Genomic DNA, 12,097 nt, shown 5'->3' on the forward strand with positions numbered 1-12,097 from the left:
AACCTGTCTGGAGCTTTGTGATGCAGATGCAAAAACATCAGAGAAAGATTAATACAACCAGCCATTGATTTATTATGTTCTAGGAAGCAAGGAATAAAGCAGGCTGGCATGATGCCCTGAGCCCAGCCTCCATGATGATTTCTCTTGTCCTGACATACATCCACCAGCATTTATCTTGTCTGTTCACCTTCCTCTTCCTCTGGTTTCTCAAACTTCAGGAGTTTTTTTTGGCAGGTGTGCTCCTCGCTGCTGCTGCTGCTGCTGCTGCTGGAGCTTTCCTCAGAGCTCTTGGAGAGGAGATACTTGATTGCAATCGTGTCCTTCTTGTTCATTTGCAAGCAGAGGCAGGAGGATTTGCTCACCTTGAATGACTCCCCCCACATATTCTGGCACATGTCAGTCCCATTTGCGTACATCTGTGTGTCAAATAAGAAATGCCTCCATTACATTTTGAAAGATTCGAGTTAAAATCAGTTTGTAACGAACTGATAAGCATTTATCACTTTTTAAAAATTGGTGCTAGCTTATAAAAAAGTTATCTGCATTCATTTACTGTCTTGCTGTGTGCCATACTTCATCTCTTCTGAAATATCTTAAAATGTTATCCAGTCCCACAGCTGGCAAGAGTGATTTGCCTGTTGTGAGAGCAAGTGGCTACACAAAGTGCAGGGATCAACAGCTGCCCTTTGTTTCCACCCTGGGGCTGACAGCCCAGCAGCTCTCTGGGGCTGACAGGCCAAAGCTGTGTGTGAGAGGCTGTACAAATTGTAGCATGTCAGGACACTCTGACATGCCTCAAAATCTGAGTAGTGCTGAAAGTGCCAGACAGTGCTTTGAATATGGGAATCCTTTTATCTACAGGCCAGAGACAGCCCAACGGAATAACAGCTCCGAGGGATCTCATTGTGCCTCCTGCAATGTACTTCATGTCCAGGCAAGACCTCAAAGACAAAGAGAAGGGACATAACTTAGCAACTGCTTGAAGAAAGCAACTTTTCTTCAAGCTTCTAAAGTGCTGTGTCCAGTGGTGCAACGGCCCCTTTGGCTCAAGAAATTTCCAATTGCAGCTTCTTGTGCTCTCTTCAAGTGCATCTGTCCTGTTTTTGGTGCTACCTCGTTTTGTAAGGCCGGTGTTATAGGACCTGTGAACCACACAGCAATTCTGATAACCTTCTGCCCACCCTGCCTGAGTTTGCCTAACAAGTATTAGCTTAGGAGTTACCATGCCCAGACACAAAGCAGGCAGTATGTGCAGTTCATCTTGCCTGCATTTCTCCCATGTGTTTGTGGTTGAAGTTCAATCTTTTCTGTTCCTGAAAAGGAAGCTTTAGGTACTCCCAGAAGCAAAGCTAAGAATGAAGTTGGGGGTGGGAGTGATGGCAGGAGTGTTAATAATTGAAACTGTAGGTCAGGCAGAAGGATCTGGGGTCTGTTGCTGACTGATTCACCTTGATCATGTCACCAGCATCTCTCTGATGGAAGCTGAGTTTCATCTGTAATAGTACAAGTATTCCTTGCCCATGACACTGATTCTTTAACCCTACATTGTTTGTCAAAGTGCTGTAATTCCTGGCTGGTGTGCTGATTTACCACCATCACCAGCTTATACAAAGATCTGGCACTGTGAATCTGTGCAGATGCCTTGTCTTTGTGGTTGGGAGATTTCTGCATGGAAGCTGCTCTGTGTGCAAAGAATTTAAGTCTATTACACAGAAGTGGCATTGGGTATCTCTAGTCCTGCAGCTTCTTCTGCTCCAGTTATTTTTGACAACAAGTTTTTCTTACATCTCCCTGTCTCCCCACGTGCAAAACAATGTTGACCTATACTGTAAGGAAGGCAGATGAGAAGAAAGCATAATAATCACTTTTGCCTTAGAATTCTATCCTTCGTGAATAATAGAGAGTCCATTCCAAATAGCCCCAAAGACTCTGTAGCCTGTAAAATAGCTTTTCAATTCATACCATTTCTAGCCAAGGCTTTTGCCATGGATGCTGGAGAAGGAGTATGGAGGTTGACTCGTGCACTGGGAGCAATGCAGGATCAGAAAAGGAAACATTAATCCACCTAGTTCTTGGGCAGGCAGATCTTAGCTCTTTCTTTCCCACTATTCCTGTGATTTTATGTAGCACTAAACATTTTCTTCCAGCTCCTGTGCAGTTCCTAGATTTTGACCTGCTTTCTGCTAATCATTCAAGAAAGCATTTAAACCTATCATGTGAGTTTTCTTGGGTCTGTATGCAAGAGACATGGCTACATTCTGTTCTTGTGTCCCACAGGTTCTGTAGCATGTACTCATGCTCTTCTACTTGCTAAATTGGCAATTTTATTTTGACCTTCCTCCTAACTCTGCTTAAAGATCAGAAAACAATCAGAATGCTGCAGCAAGCAAACAGTGCACACAGCCCATTTACCCAACATGTCCCTAAGTTACTGCAAAGGACTTTGGCTTTTTAGCTTCTTGGAAAATGTTCTAGTCTGTGCATTAACATTGCCTGGGGAGCACTCAGCTGGGACAACAGTGACAAAATGCACCTCGCTTTAGCCAGGTTAAAACTGGCCAGGATCAGTTGTGCATCCTTAATATTCAGCCTTTGTTCCTTATTCAGCAGTTGTCCCAAAGACCCATTAGCTCCAGTTGCATGTGTCACATGTAGGGCTGCTGATTGCTCCTCTGTGGGAGCTGAGGGCATCAAAAAAAAAATTAGGAACTGTCCACAGTGCTCTGAGGTTGGAAAACCCTCTGTGCCTCTGGGTAACAGTATCTTTCTTTTCCATGAGTTGAGTCCAAACCAATCAAGTCCAGTGTTTTTATATCACGTAAATGTCATATGGAAAATGCATGGGGTTTTTTTTTTTTCAATTTCTCTGAAGAAACTTCATCTTTATTCCTACTTACCATGCAAGCCTATTTTTGGTGAAAAACATGGGCAGTTTAGGGTGTGGTTCCATTTAGTTTAGGAATAGCTGCGCCTGGTCTCAAGCGATAAGACCTCAGGATTTGCTGCGTGTTTTTCCCTGCAGATGGTATATTTTCTTTAAGAAATAAATACAGGGGAACTCAAGGTTAAAAACTCCTATCTCTGAACCAGAGACAGTTTGAACAGAGACTGGAGATTATTTACGGAGATTATAATTTTGTTTTTCACTTCATCTGGAACTACTGATGATTTAGCACATCTGGGAAACGAAGCTTTAAGTTTCCACAGCCCATTTGTTTTTGGCCACCTTCCTGAGCCTGCTGATTAGTGTCACTTTTGCAAGGCAGACAGCAGTCCTGCACTAACTGGACTGTGTCTTCCACTTATATCAGTTGCTGAACTGACTTTTGAAAGTACAGGAATTTGAATTCAATTCAAAACAATGAATCTGCAAGCCTTACTACCAGTCCCTAAGCACCTCACTTAAATTTGGTTTACTTCTGCAATTTGGACAGTTTTTCATGGACTCAGTAAAGTTCAACTGCTAAAAATATTCAATTAAGTGTAGCAGTTTTGGGCTGTGTTATATTGCCCTGAAGCTAAATTTACTTGAGTCACTAAAAAAATCCTGACTCCTGAGAGGTCTGTAGATCAGGTTCCAGGTAACCTTGCTCCTGTGAGTCTTGTCAGTTCTCATTTTATACACTTTTGCTCACAAAATTAGTTATCCCAACCATTAAACCTTCTCAGAAAGATGGGATGAGCTCTCAGAAACCTTGTTAGTGCTGCTCTTTAACCACCAGAGTTACAAAGAGCAGTTAGCTCTGCCTACAACTGCCAGACACAGTGGTGAACACACCTGAGAGATACAATAGGTCTAAGGAGAATAAAAGGGAGACAATTGGAAGAATGTCAGGATATAGGGATGTGGAAGATGGAGAATGACTTGAACATAACAAGGTAAAATAGAGAAAAGGGCAAAGATGCCTAATAGGCAAGAAAACATTAAAAATTCCTCAGTGTTTTGGGAATTTACATCCCAATTTAAAAAAAAGGAAGAGTGTAGAGCCCCTGATTGTGTAAGGAACCTTATGAAATGCATCCCAGTGTCTCCACTGTACAAGCAACGTTCATTATCTTTTACTTTCTAAATCCCACTGTGGTTAAAATATCAGTGCTGCTTGAACTTTTGTTTCACAAGTGGAATGAATAGTGATTAATTAAATGTATACATACTTTGGTAAGTGATGTACATAAATATAAATGTTTGAAAATGTCTATATTTAAAAAGTCTGATGTAGGTATGGCTTGGAACTGCTGAAGTAAAGGTAATTCATTGATGGCATTTCATTCCCATATATTTGGGGGGGGAGGGGGAAGCACTCCTAATGTCATATTTTCTGCTTCAGTTGATCCAGTTTTCTTACCTCACTGTATGGGATACATTTATTCTTACAGTGGTTTTCTCCACTTTCATCCCATTCCCAGTCCGTCAGCCAGTTACGAACACATGTGGAGTCATCTTTGCAGGCTTCGTACCTTTGTGGAGATCAGTGTGGAAGACACAGTTATTCCTCTCACTCTTTTTCTGTGGACTCACATTCAACTCAAAAAGTGTCCAGGGGGTCTGTTGCTAATGCAGTGTGATTGCAGTGCAGCTTAGCAACTGATCTTCAAGAAATGTGCACGTTATCTTTGCTTGACATGTACATAAACTCCAAGCTGGCCAGGAAGACCTAAATCCCCGTGAAAACTAAACAGTTCACTCACCAGGTTTTATACTCACAGATTTGAGCAAAGGGCTCGTGGCCTGGGTGTTTTCTGCTTGGTTATCTGATGTTACTCAGTGGAGGAAACACTGTGTGGGAGGGGGTTTCACAAATGCTGATGTTCAACATTGTGACAGAGCACAGGGATGCCAAGGGTCAACTGTCACTTGAGGGAGGTGTGGGGAAAGTTTGTATTTGTGAATTAATATGGGAGAAGACTGATGTTTCCTGGGCAGAGGGGTTGCTCTGAGGAATGTGCACTGAAAATAAGGAAAATCCACAAACGACAAAATCATATAAACTAACAGGCTGTCAGCCTCAAAATGATGTTTTCAAAGCAGTTAAACTTGAAGTAATGGAGGAAAGATAAATATTGCAGGGTATAGGGCTAAAACCTTAAATTTGAAGTTCTTTTTTACTTGTAAGTGGTAATGTGGAAAAAAGGCTATAAATGACCTGGAATGAGTAAAGTGTGCAACTGGCTGGTCTACATGATGAGAGATCTCATGACTTACTATTATCCTACATAATTTCCTTCCTTCCACTTCTTTTTTATGTTCTACTTTTTGGCTCTTACCTTTCTTGAGGATCCTTTTCTGCAAATCAGTTAACATCTACTTAAATTTAGTCTCATTGGCTTTAGGGAGATTATTCACACCCAGTAACTGAGAGTGCCAAAACCATAAGGCACAGCTTCCAAAAAGTGAGCATCATTCAGTGTGATATTTGTAATTAATGCCTTTGGATATATTTTCTGTTTGAAATTTTTCATTTTCAAGGCCATGTTTCCAAAACTTTTTTGATATCACGAGGGCTGCAGCCTTACATTTTTAAATGAAATATGTGGGTTGTCATGTGGTCATAGAACTAAAAGAACAGGACATTGCAGTACATTTGCAAATGCAGAAAGGTCAGAACATGCACATCTGCAAAACCTTCACACTGTTTTTTTGGGCTTTTTGAAGGGATAAAGAGCAGTAACAGATGGAGGGTAATCAGGGCCTGAGCAGGTCTGGGGCAGGAGACCCATATTCTCAAACATGTTCATCCATTAATCTGCTGTCAGAGGGAGGGGCTCTGCTGGAAATAGAGGCTGCAATTTGATAAATTAATATTCATGGAATGCATCTGGTTTCTTCGGGAACTTGAATAGAATATGCTTATTAAAGTATTTATATTTTTATTCACCATTATTTATTGAATTGTGAGATGAAATGTTTCCTAATTATGATTATTGGCTAACTCTGTGGTTTGTTCTATGAGCAGATGGCAAGGCATAACTCTATTGTTATGGGGTTTTCTTTACCCCAATGGAAATAATTATGAAGCCAAGTTTATGAAAAATCATGACTTGTGGAAAGTCTGATTTCTGCTGCCCAGGAACCCATAAGTTGTTTCTTCAAATATTAATTAAAACCTGTGAGAAACATAAATACTTCCTGAACATACTAGTTCCTTATGCTCAGTGGGCAGGATATTGTTATTTCAAAGCTTTTTTCCCCTGTATTTTTTATAATGAGCTGTTTCTCTTTTAGGGGGTACAAGGCCCTTTCACAGGTGAATGAGAAAGTGGCTTACACACTGGATTCTTTCAAAAGCAATAGTTTTAGGACTAGTGGGAGCAAGAAATTCTAAGACAATAGGAAGAAAAGGAAGGCCCCAAGCTACTCAGATGAATTTCTTTTAAATTAAGTCACTGCTCATTCAGAATACTCTGCACATTTCTGGCCACAAAGACACAGAGTATGCAGCAGGCACACTCACAGTGTGCAGAGAAAGTAGGTCACATCACCAGCAGTGCTACAGCATGCTAAAGGGACTCCAGTGAATAGAACATGAAAAAATGTTACTTTAAATCACCAGAAAGACTGGGAATTCTGTCCAGACTCTTTTCTAGCCTCAGGCCTTTGGCAGGGTGAAGGAATGGGTTTGACACTGGCATTAGGCAGGCACACACAGAGCAGTGTTCAGGGTAGTGGGTCGTCACTACATTTTTGATTCAGGCCAGGCATCTGTGATGCCAACAGGGGCAACAGATCATTGTTCAGTGTTTGTTCAGAGCAGAGCCTGCTCTCTGTCAGGAGACTTGTACTGGAAAAGGGTCAATTCTTCCTGTGCAGCAGCTCTCGATCACCCCACCATACTTTCCAGCAATGGAAGTTAAAAGTCCTGTTTACCTGCAGGTTCTGGCAATGCCCAGGGGACACTGAGGATTTTGCAATGCAATACTGACCCACAATATACACTTTGGTATAAATCTCACATATACTAAAGCTGGCTTAAACCACTTCATAGGTGCAAACTAAACTTACAGCACACATTTTCTTTTATCTCTACTCTTTCACTCAATATAGCAGTTTGGTGATGACTTTTTATGCTACTTTTTTTGGGATACATTAGTTTTAGATGTTGATATTTTATAATTTTGTTGTTAGATCTATGGTAAAGCTCACTGGCAACCCCAGTGCTTTAATATCCAAATGCAAAATTTGGTAATATTTGGTACTCAGCTCTAGGATTCTGAGCGCTGAGAGAAATTCAAGGTCTCAGTCTTTATCTTCAAGGAGGTCAATAATGTGGATTAAGTTTAAAAAATTACCAAAAACTTAGGAAAGAAGACTGCATATGACAAATCTGTTCCTGAGGCACATGGAGTTTCCTGACACAGAAATAAAATTCATCACTAGAGAAAACTCTAGGGAAGCTAAGAGACACACCAATCCTTCTATCTTCCATTACAAATGCAAGCTATGCTTCATTTCCTTCTCTGGCACAAAGGAGTGGAGACATATTTAAAAGCAAATCCTACCAAAATTCTGCACTGCATACATGACTTTGCCCTTGGAGGGAATATGAGAATGGAAATGGATCCACATGTCAATAATATTCAAGTTGTGTAAGCACTAAGGAAGGCACAGCAGAGAGCAGTGCAAGAGAACCCTGCCTTGCACTACCCTGTGCTCTGCATTTTCTGCACTTTTAAGAAAATCTCTTTTATAACATTTTTAGAAGTATCATAACAGTTTCCCACGATTTTCAGAGCAGCCTAAGGGATCCAGACATTCACAGACCATCACTTTCATGGAAAGCTAGCAGTTAGAATCCCATAGTGTGAACAGAGCCTGTGCTGTTTGCACTATGCTTCACAACAATTTACCCTTCCAGACAAGTTACTCTAGTGACTGGGCACAACATTCATATGAGGCTGACTGAGGTTTATATGTCACAGGATGATGTTTTTTAAGATCCAGCATTTCAGAGAGAGAGGGATTTATGCTCCCTGTGTATCACTGGGAAAATCTCAGAACCCTACAGGAATATAATGCTTCTACCCCAAGACTAAGGGTTGTCCCACCATGTGCCCTGTGCTCAAAAAACAACGTGATTCCCTGATGCTGTATTTTGGAACAAAATTAAATGCTATTATGCTGCCCCTTGCCATTAATAATTTTAGCATTACTTGGCTGCAATTTACTCTCTCAGGCTTTCAGAAGAGATTTTAGAGAGTGTGATAATGGAATGGAAGAGTTAAGGTCAAAGGCAAAATATGAAGGAATGAAGATAATTTGTTACATGAATTAATCGTTACATGAAATCCCACAGGAAGTGGCTTCTTTGCTGATTTTGTAGTGCATTTTCTGCACCCAGAAGAAATGTATCATATAGTGATCAAGTATTTAGACTGAAAATGCTACCTGCATGAACACTAACTCACAGACATGGACTTTTCAAAGGGTGTTAGGCTGCTGTTAGTGCCTGTCAACGTGGTGGGAGCTCCTCTGTCATGATGCCAGTGCACGGCATCCTCACTGAGAGCAGGGCAGTGCTGTCCCTGAGTCACTAATCTCAGTTTAGTGCCTCCATCCTGCATTCACAGAGTGTGTCATTATTATTTTAGGGGTAGTATCTTAGCAGAGGAAAAAGTAGAGATGGCAAACAAGAAATGGAGAAGCAGAACAAGAGAAAAGGTGGCACGACACCATTGAATCATGGGCATATTAAAACTAAATAAAAATACTTCCACTGAAGAGCTGAACCTACCAGTCATCACAAAAGCTTTGACACAGTGGAACAGCCTGAATAGCAGCGGTGTCATTGGGATGGATCCAGCGAGCAGCGTGTGGAGAACACCGGTAAAAGCACTCGATTTTCTTTGTGAAATCTTCACAGCTGCAGTGGATGAGAAAAACCACAAATAAGCCCGTTTCTGAACATCAAGGCTACAGCCTCAGTTTTCTAGGCCTGCTTTGATGTGGATGCAGTCCTACAAATTAGGAGAAAAACACAGAAAAGCATCCTCTGGCCCTGTTAGTATTTAAGTTCCAAAGTCGTTCCTTTGGCGCTGTGCACAGACTCTGACCGTGCAATCCCCACAGCCAGCTACAGAGTGCACAAATGTTTCCATGCATATTTCAGCCCTGTTTGTGGGAGCTTTCCGTAAACTTTTGAGGCCTTGAGTTTTCCTGGCAAGAATGATTCCGGGCAATAATAAAATGTAGTTTAAAGCTATGGCACAAAACATTGTCCATGCTGTAGCCTCACGGTTTCACTATTCTTTAGATTTTCCCACAGCCCAGCTGAAGTTACTTAAAATCACAAACTGTGCTGCTCTCCTGGGAGTGGCAGGCAAGAGCCGTTACTTTTGCACATCTGGTATTGCTTAATTGTTTTGTACTTTCATCCTTTTATTTCTATAACTTGCCATGTTTCACAGCTTTAACATCTAATGGGGTAGTAAAAGTCTTAATTATGGAGACATTCCGCATGGTTACAAAACCCACTGGGCTACAAGAATTTTTATTCTAAATAATATTCAGAAGTTTCATTTCTGGACTCTTGTGGATTTTTTTTTTCTTCCCCTGAGATTTAATAATCTAGTTGATGTTCTTTCTAAACAAAGAAAGAAGCCTGGTCCCTGTTCACTAGGGATCACACTCACTGGTGGGTGATGGTTGTGCTGGAGACCTACAGAGGTGTGGTGTGGCTGTTACCTACTGGGTTTACAACTGCTACACCTCGTTCTGTGCTAAAAGCAAACTTGAAAAAAACATAATTTTTCATGATAAAATGGCCTAAGGAGGATAAATTAGGTATTCATGAGCTTTAGTGAGAGGAGAAGAAGAGTCAGACTTTGCTCAGGTGTAGACACAGGATGATGGGAACCGGGCTGGGTGACAATCTCTAGGGCAATCTGGTGTCCACCAGCAGCTGTGTGGCTGCCACAGCACAGACACATGGAAGCAGGACACAGACAACTTCAAAGCTCACTTACGATTTACTGAGCTGCCCACATCTGTTCCAGTAGCTGTTGCTTACTTTAATTACCGGGGAATGAGCCAACTGCTCTGTGAAGTCTGCATAGCAACACGAAGCTGTTGGGAATAAAACAAAGATTTTGAAATAAGGATTTTTTTTTTTTTTTTTAAATGCTGTATTTGGAAGACTCAAAATGTAAGATTAATCTGATTTGGACCATGATATGGTAAAATCTTAGTGCTAACTAGGAGATGTACTCAAGCTCTAAAATTTTTGGGTTTGGAAATAGCTGTGTGCTAAGTGAGGTGGACTGTCACCAACAGTGCTTTGTCAAGGTGTGCCCAGAGAGCCCCAAGAATTTTACCAGTGTTCTGCCAGACGTTATATCCCAAGGGATACTCACTTTGAAAACTATCAAACATAAACCAAATAGTCGAAAAAATGTAATAAGTACTGTACTTTGCTCCCAATAGAATTTTGATTTCAACCTTTCCTGTTTCATGTCTGCTACAATTAATTTTTATACTCAATCACAATAAACCAGTCATCTTTGCTCTAAACAATTTTTAGCAGATGGAGTTACAAGAGAGGCAAACTGCATCAGATTTTTAGAAGAAAAGAAATGAAGTCAATGGAGTTTTGCAGTTGACTTTGTTAAGACCCAGAATCTTATTCTTGGTTTACATGCAGCAATATGCCAATGAAGGAAGCTTTTCAAATACAATGTATACTGAATCTTACATACTTTTGAGAAATTAGGGGAACTGCCAAAACAATTAGTGTGTACAATACTGTACTTCTCGACTATATTTGGCAAAAATTAAACCTCTCTTACATTTAGAGTACAGAGTGCACTCCTGCATATCTGACTCAGGACTTGGCTTCAGTTTTTGGGTGTCCCCTTCCAGGCATCCGTATTTTTGGCAGGTGGATGACGTTATGACAGCAAAGAGGGTGACAGCAAACCTGAGCATTGTCCAGTTCTTTGTCCTGTATGGAGAGAAGTCTTTGTTTATAGCCTTTTTTTTCTAGGAGAAGCCATAACATGAAAATAAAGATTGCTTTAAAAAATCTACATATATAATCAAGTAAAATATGTTCAGCAAAGATGCACACAGAAATATTAAGACACACATTAAGACACACATTCTCCTTCTTTCCTTATAACTGAACACTTACACTTTTGCTACTTAATTCTGAGGTGTGGTGGCAAGTGATAAAGGCCATCCATAGTTCAGGTTATTTATGAAGACTTGTTATAATTTTTAGTGTTTAAGAAAATAATTTTAAATTTCTTAGACTGACCTGAATTATCTTTGAACCCTTCCAAGAGACATTTCTCTGCTTCACTCGATTTGACAAAAATATTAATTAGTTTTAAAATTTGCAGAGTTGTTTTGCACACTTGGAAATTACACAACAAATACAGCTGCAAGTGAGCTAGTAGCGGTGAGCACTTGAGCTGGATAAATTACATTGATTACTTGTCTTTGTTGAAGATATGCTTATTTATAATTAAGAATATGATCCACTGTTTTCCGCTTCTTTTGTAGAGTCTGGTCAAAAATGCAAGATAAAACCATTTTGTCTTTATGAACAAAATTTCTCTAAACACAGACTATATATTAGCCAGCTATACAGATAAATCTAGAACCTGTTACATAAATCAATGCAAAATTCTTTATACATGTTATTAATTTAACCCTTCATTCTTTAGTCAAATATTCCTGTTAACGTTTTGGAATAACTTTTCCTGAATAAGGACTGCCATTCCTCTATGTACCTATACTTTTCAGATAGAAAGAACACAAAACAGATAGAGAACAAGAAAACTGTGTCTTCAATTTCTCAGTAGTTTCTCACCTCTTCTGTTGTCTTCCCGGGTGATACTTCTCCCTGGAACAGGAACACAGTAAATTGCTTTTCTCATTTTCCACTTTATATACACACACCATCTGGCATCAGTGCTCCAGAATTTGTTTGCCCTGGAAGAGTTCCTTGACCCTTTGGAATGCTAACACAGATTTATCTCAAGAGCAGATGCAATGACCAGCACATAATGCCCTTTTATTGCTTGCAAACGTCGACATGATAAAGAGGAAAGTACAAATGTGGGTTAGGATCAGAAAAACAACAGCTCTCCTATAATCCAA

General features: G+C 40.3%; 1 protein-coding gene across 1 annotated transcript; it reads right to left on the reverse strand.

Annotated features, from left to right (window-relative positions):
- Positions 1–48: 48 nt before the first annotated feature.
- LOC113949999 (riboflavin-binding protein) lies at positions 49–11,866 on the reverse strand. Its single transcript, XM_027649237.1, has 6 exons — positions 11,808–11,866; positions 10,780–10,934; positions 9,961–10,060; positions 8,730–8,858; positions 4,347–4,458; positions 49–416 (listed from the first exon to the last, which is right to left on the reverse strand). Exons 2-6 carry the CDS (start codon positions 10,916–10,918, stop codon positions 171–173), a joined length of 726 nt encoding a protein of 241 aa, XP_027505038.1. The 5' UTR covers positions 10,919–10,934; positions 11,808–11,866; the 3' UTR covers positions 49–170.
- Positions 11,867–12,097: the final 231 nt, after the last annotated feature.

This window comes from Corapipo altera, unplaced genomic scaffold (assembly GCF_003945725.1).
Source record: "Corapipo altera isolate COAL_440 unplaced genomic scaffold, ASM394572v1 112, whole genome shotgun sequence".
In the NCBI taxonomy this organism is placed as follows: domain Eukaryota; kingdom Metazoa; phylum Chordata; class Aves; order Passeriformes; family Pipridae; genus Corapipo; species Corapipo altera.

What these genes read in the sequence shown, in the direction of transcription:
- LOC113949999 (XM_027649237.1), bottom strand. Translation starts at nt 10,918, where the DNA reads ATGCTCAGGTTTGCTGTCACCCTCTTTGCTGTCATAACGTCATCCACC. An exon ending in TGTGGGCAGCTCAGTAAATC is followed by an intron (nt 8,859 to 9,960) that starts GTAAGTGAGCTT and finishes CATCCACTGCAG; the next exon opens with CTGTGAAGATTTCACAAAGA. An exon ending in AATGTATCCCATACAGTGAG is followed by an intron (nt 417 to 4,346) that starts GTAAGAAAACTG and finishes TTTGACACACAG; the next exon opens with ATGTACGCAAATGGGACTGA.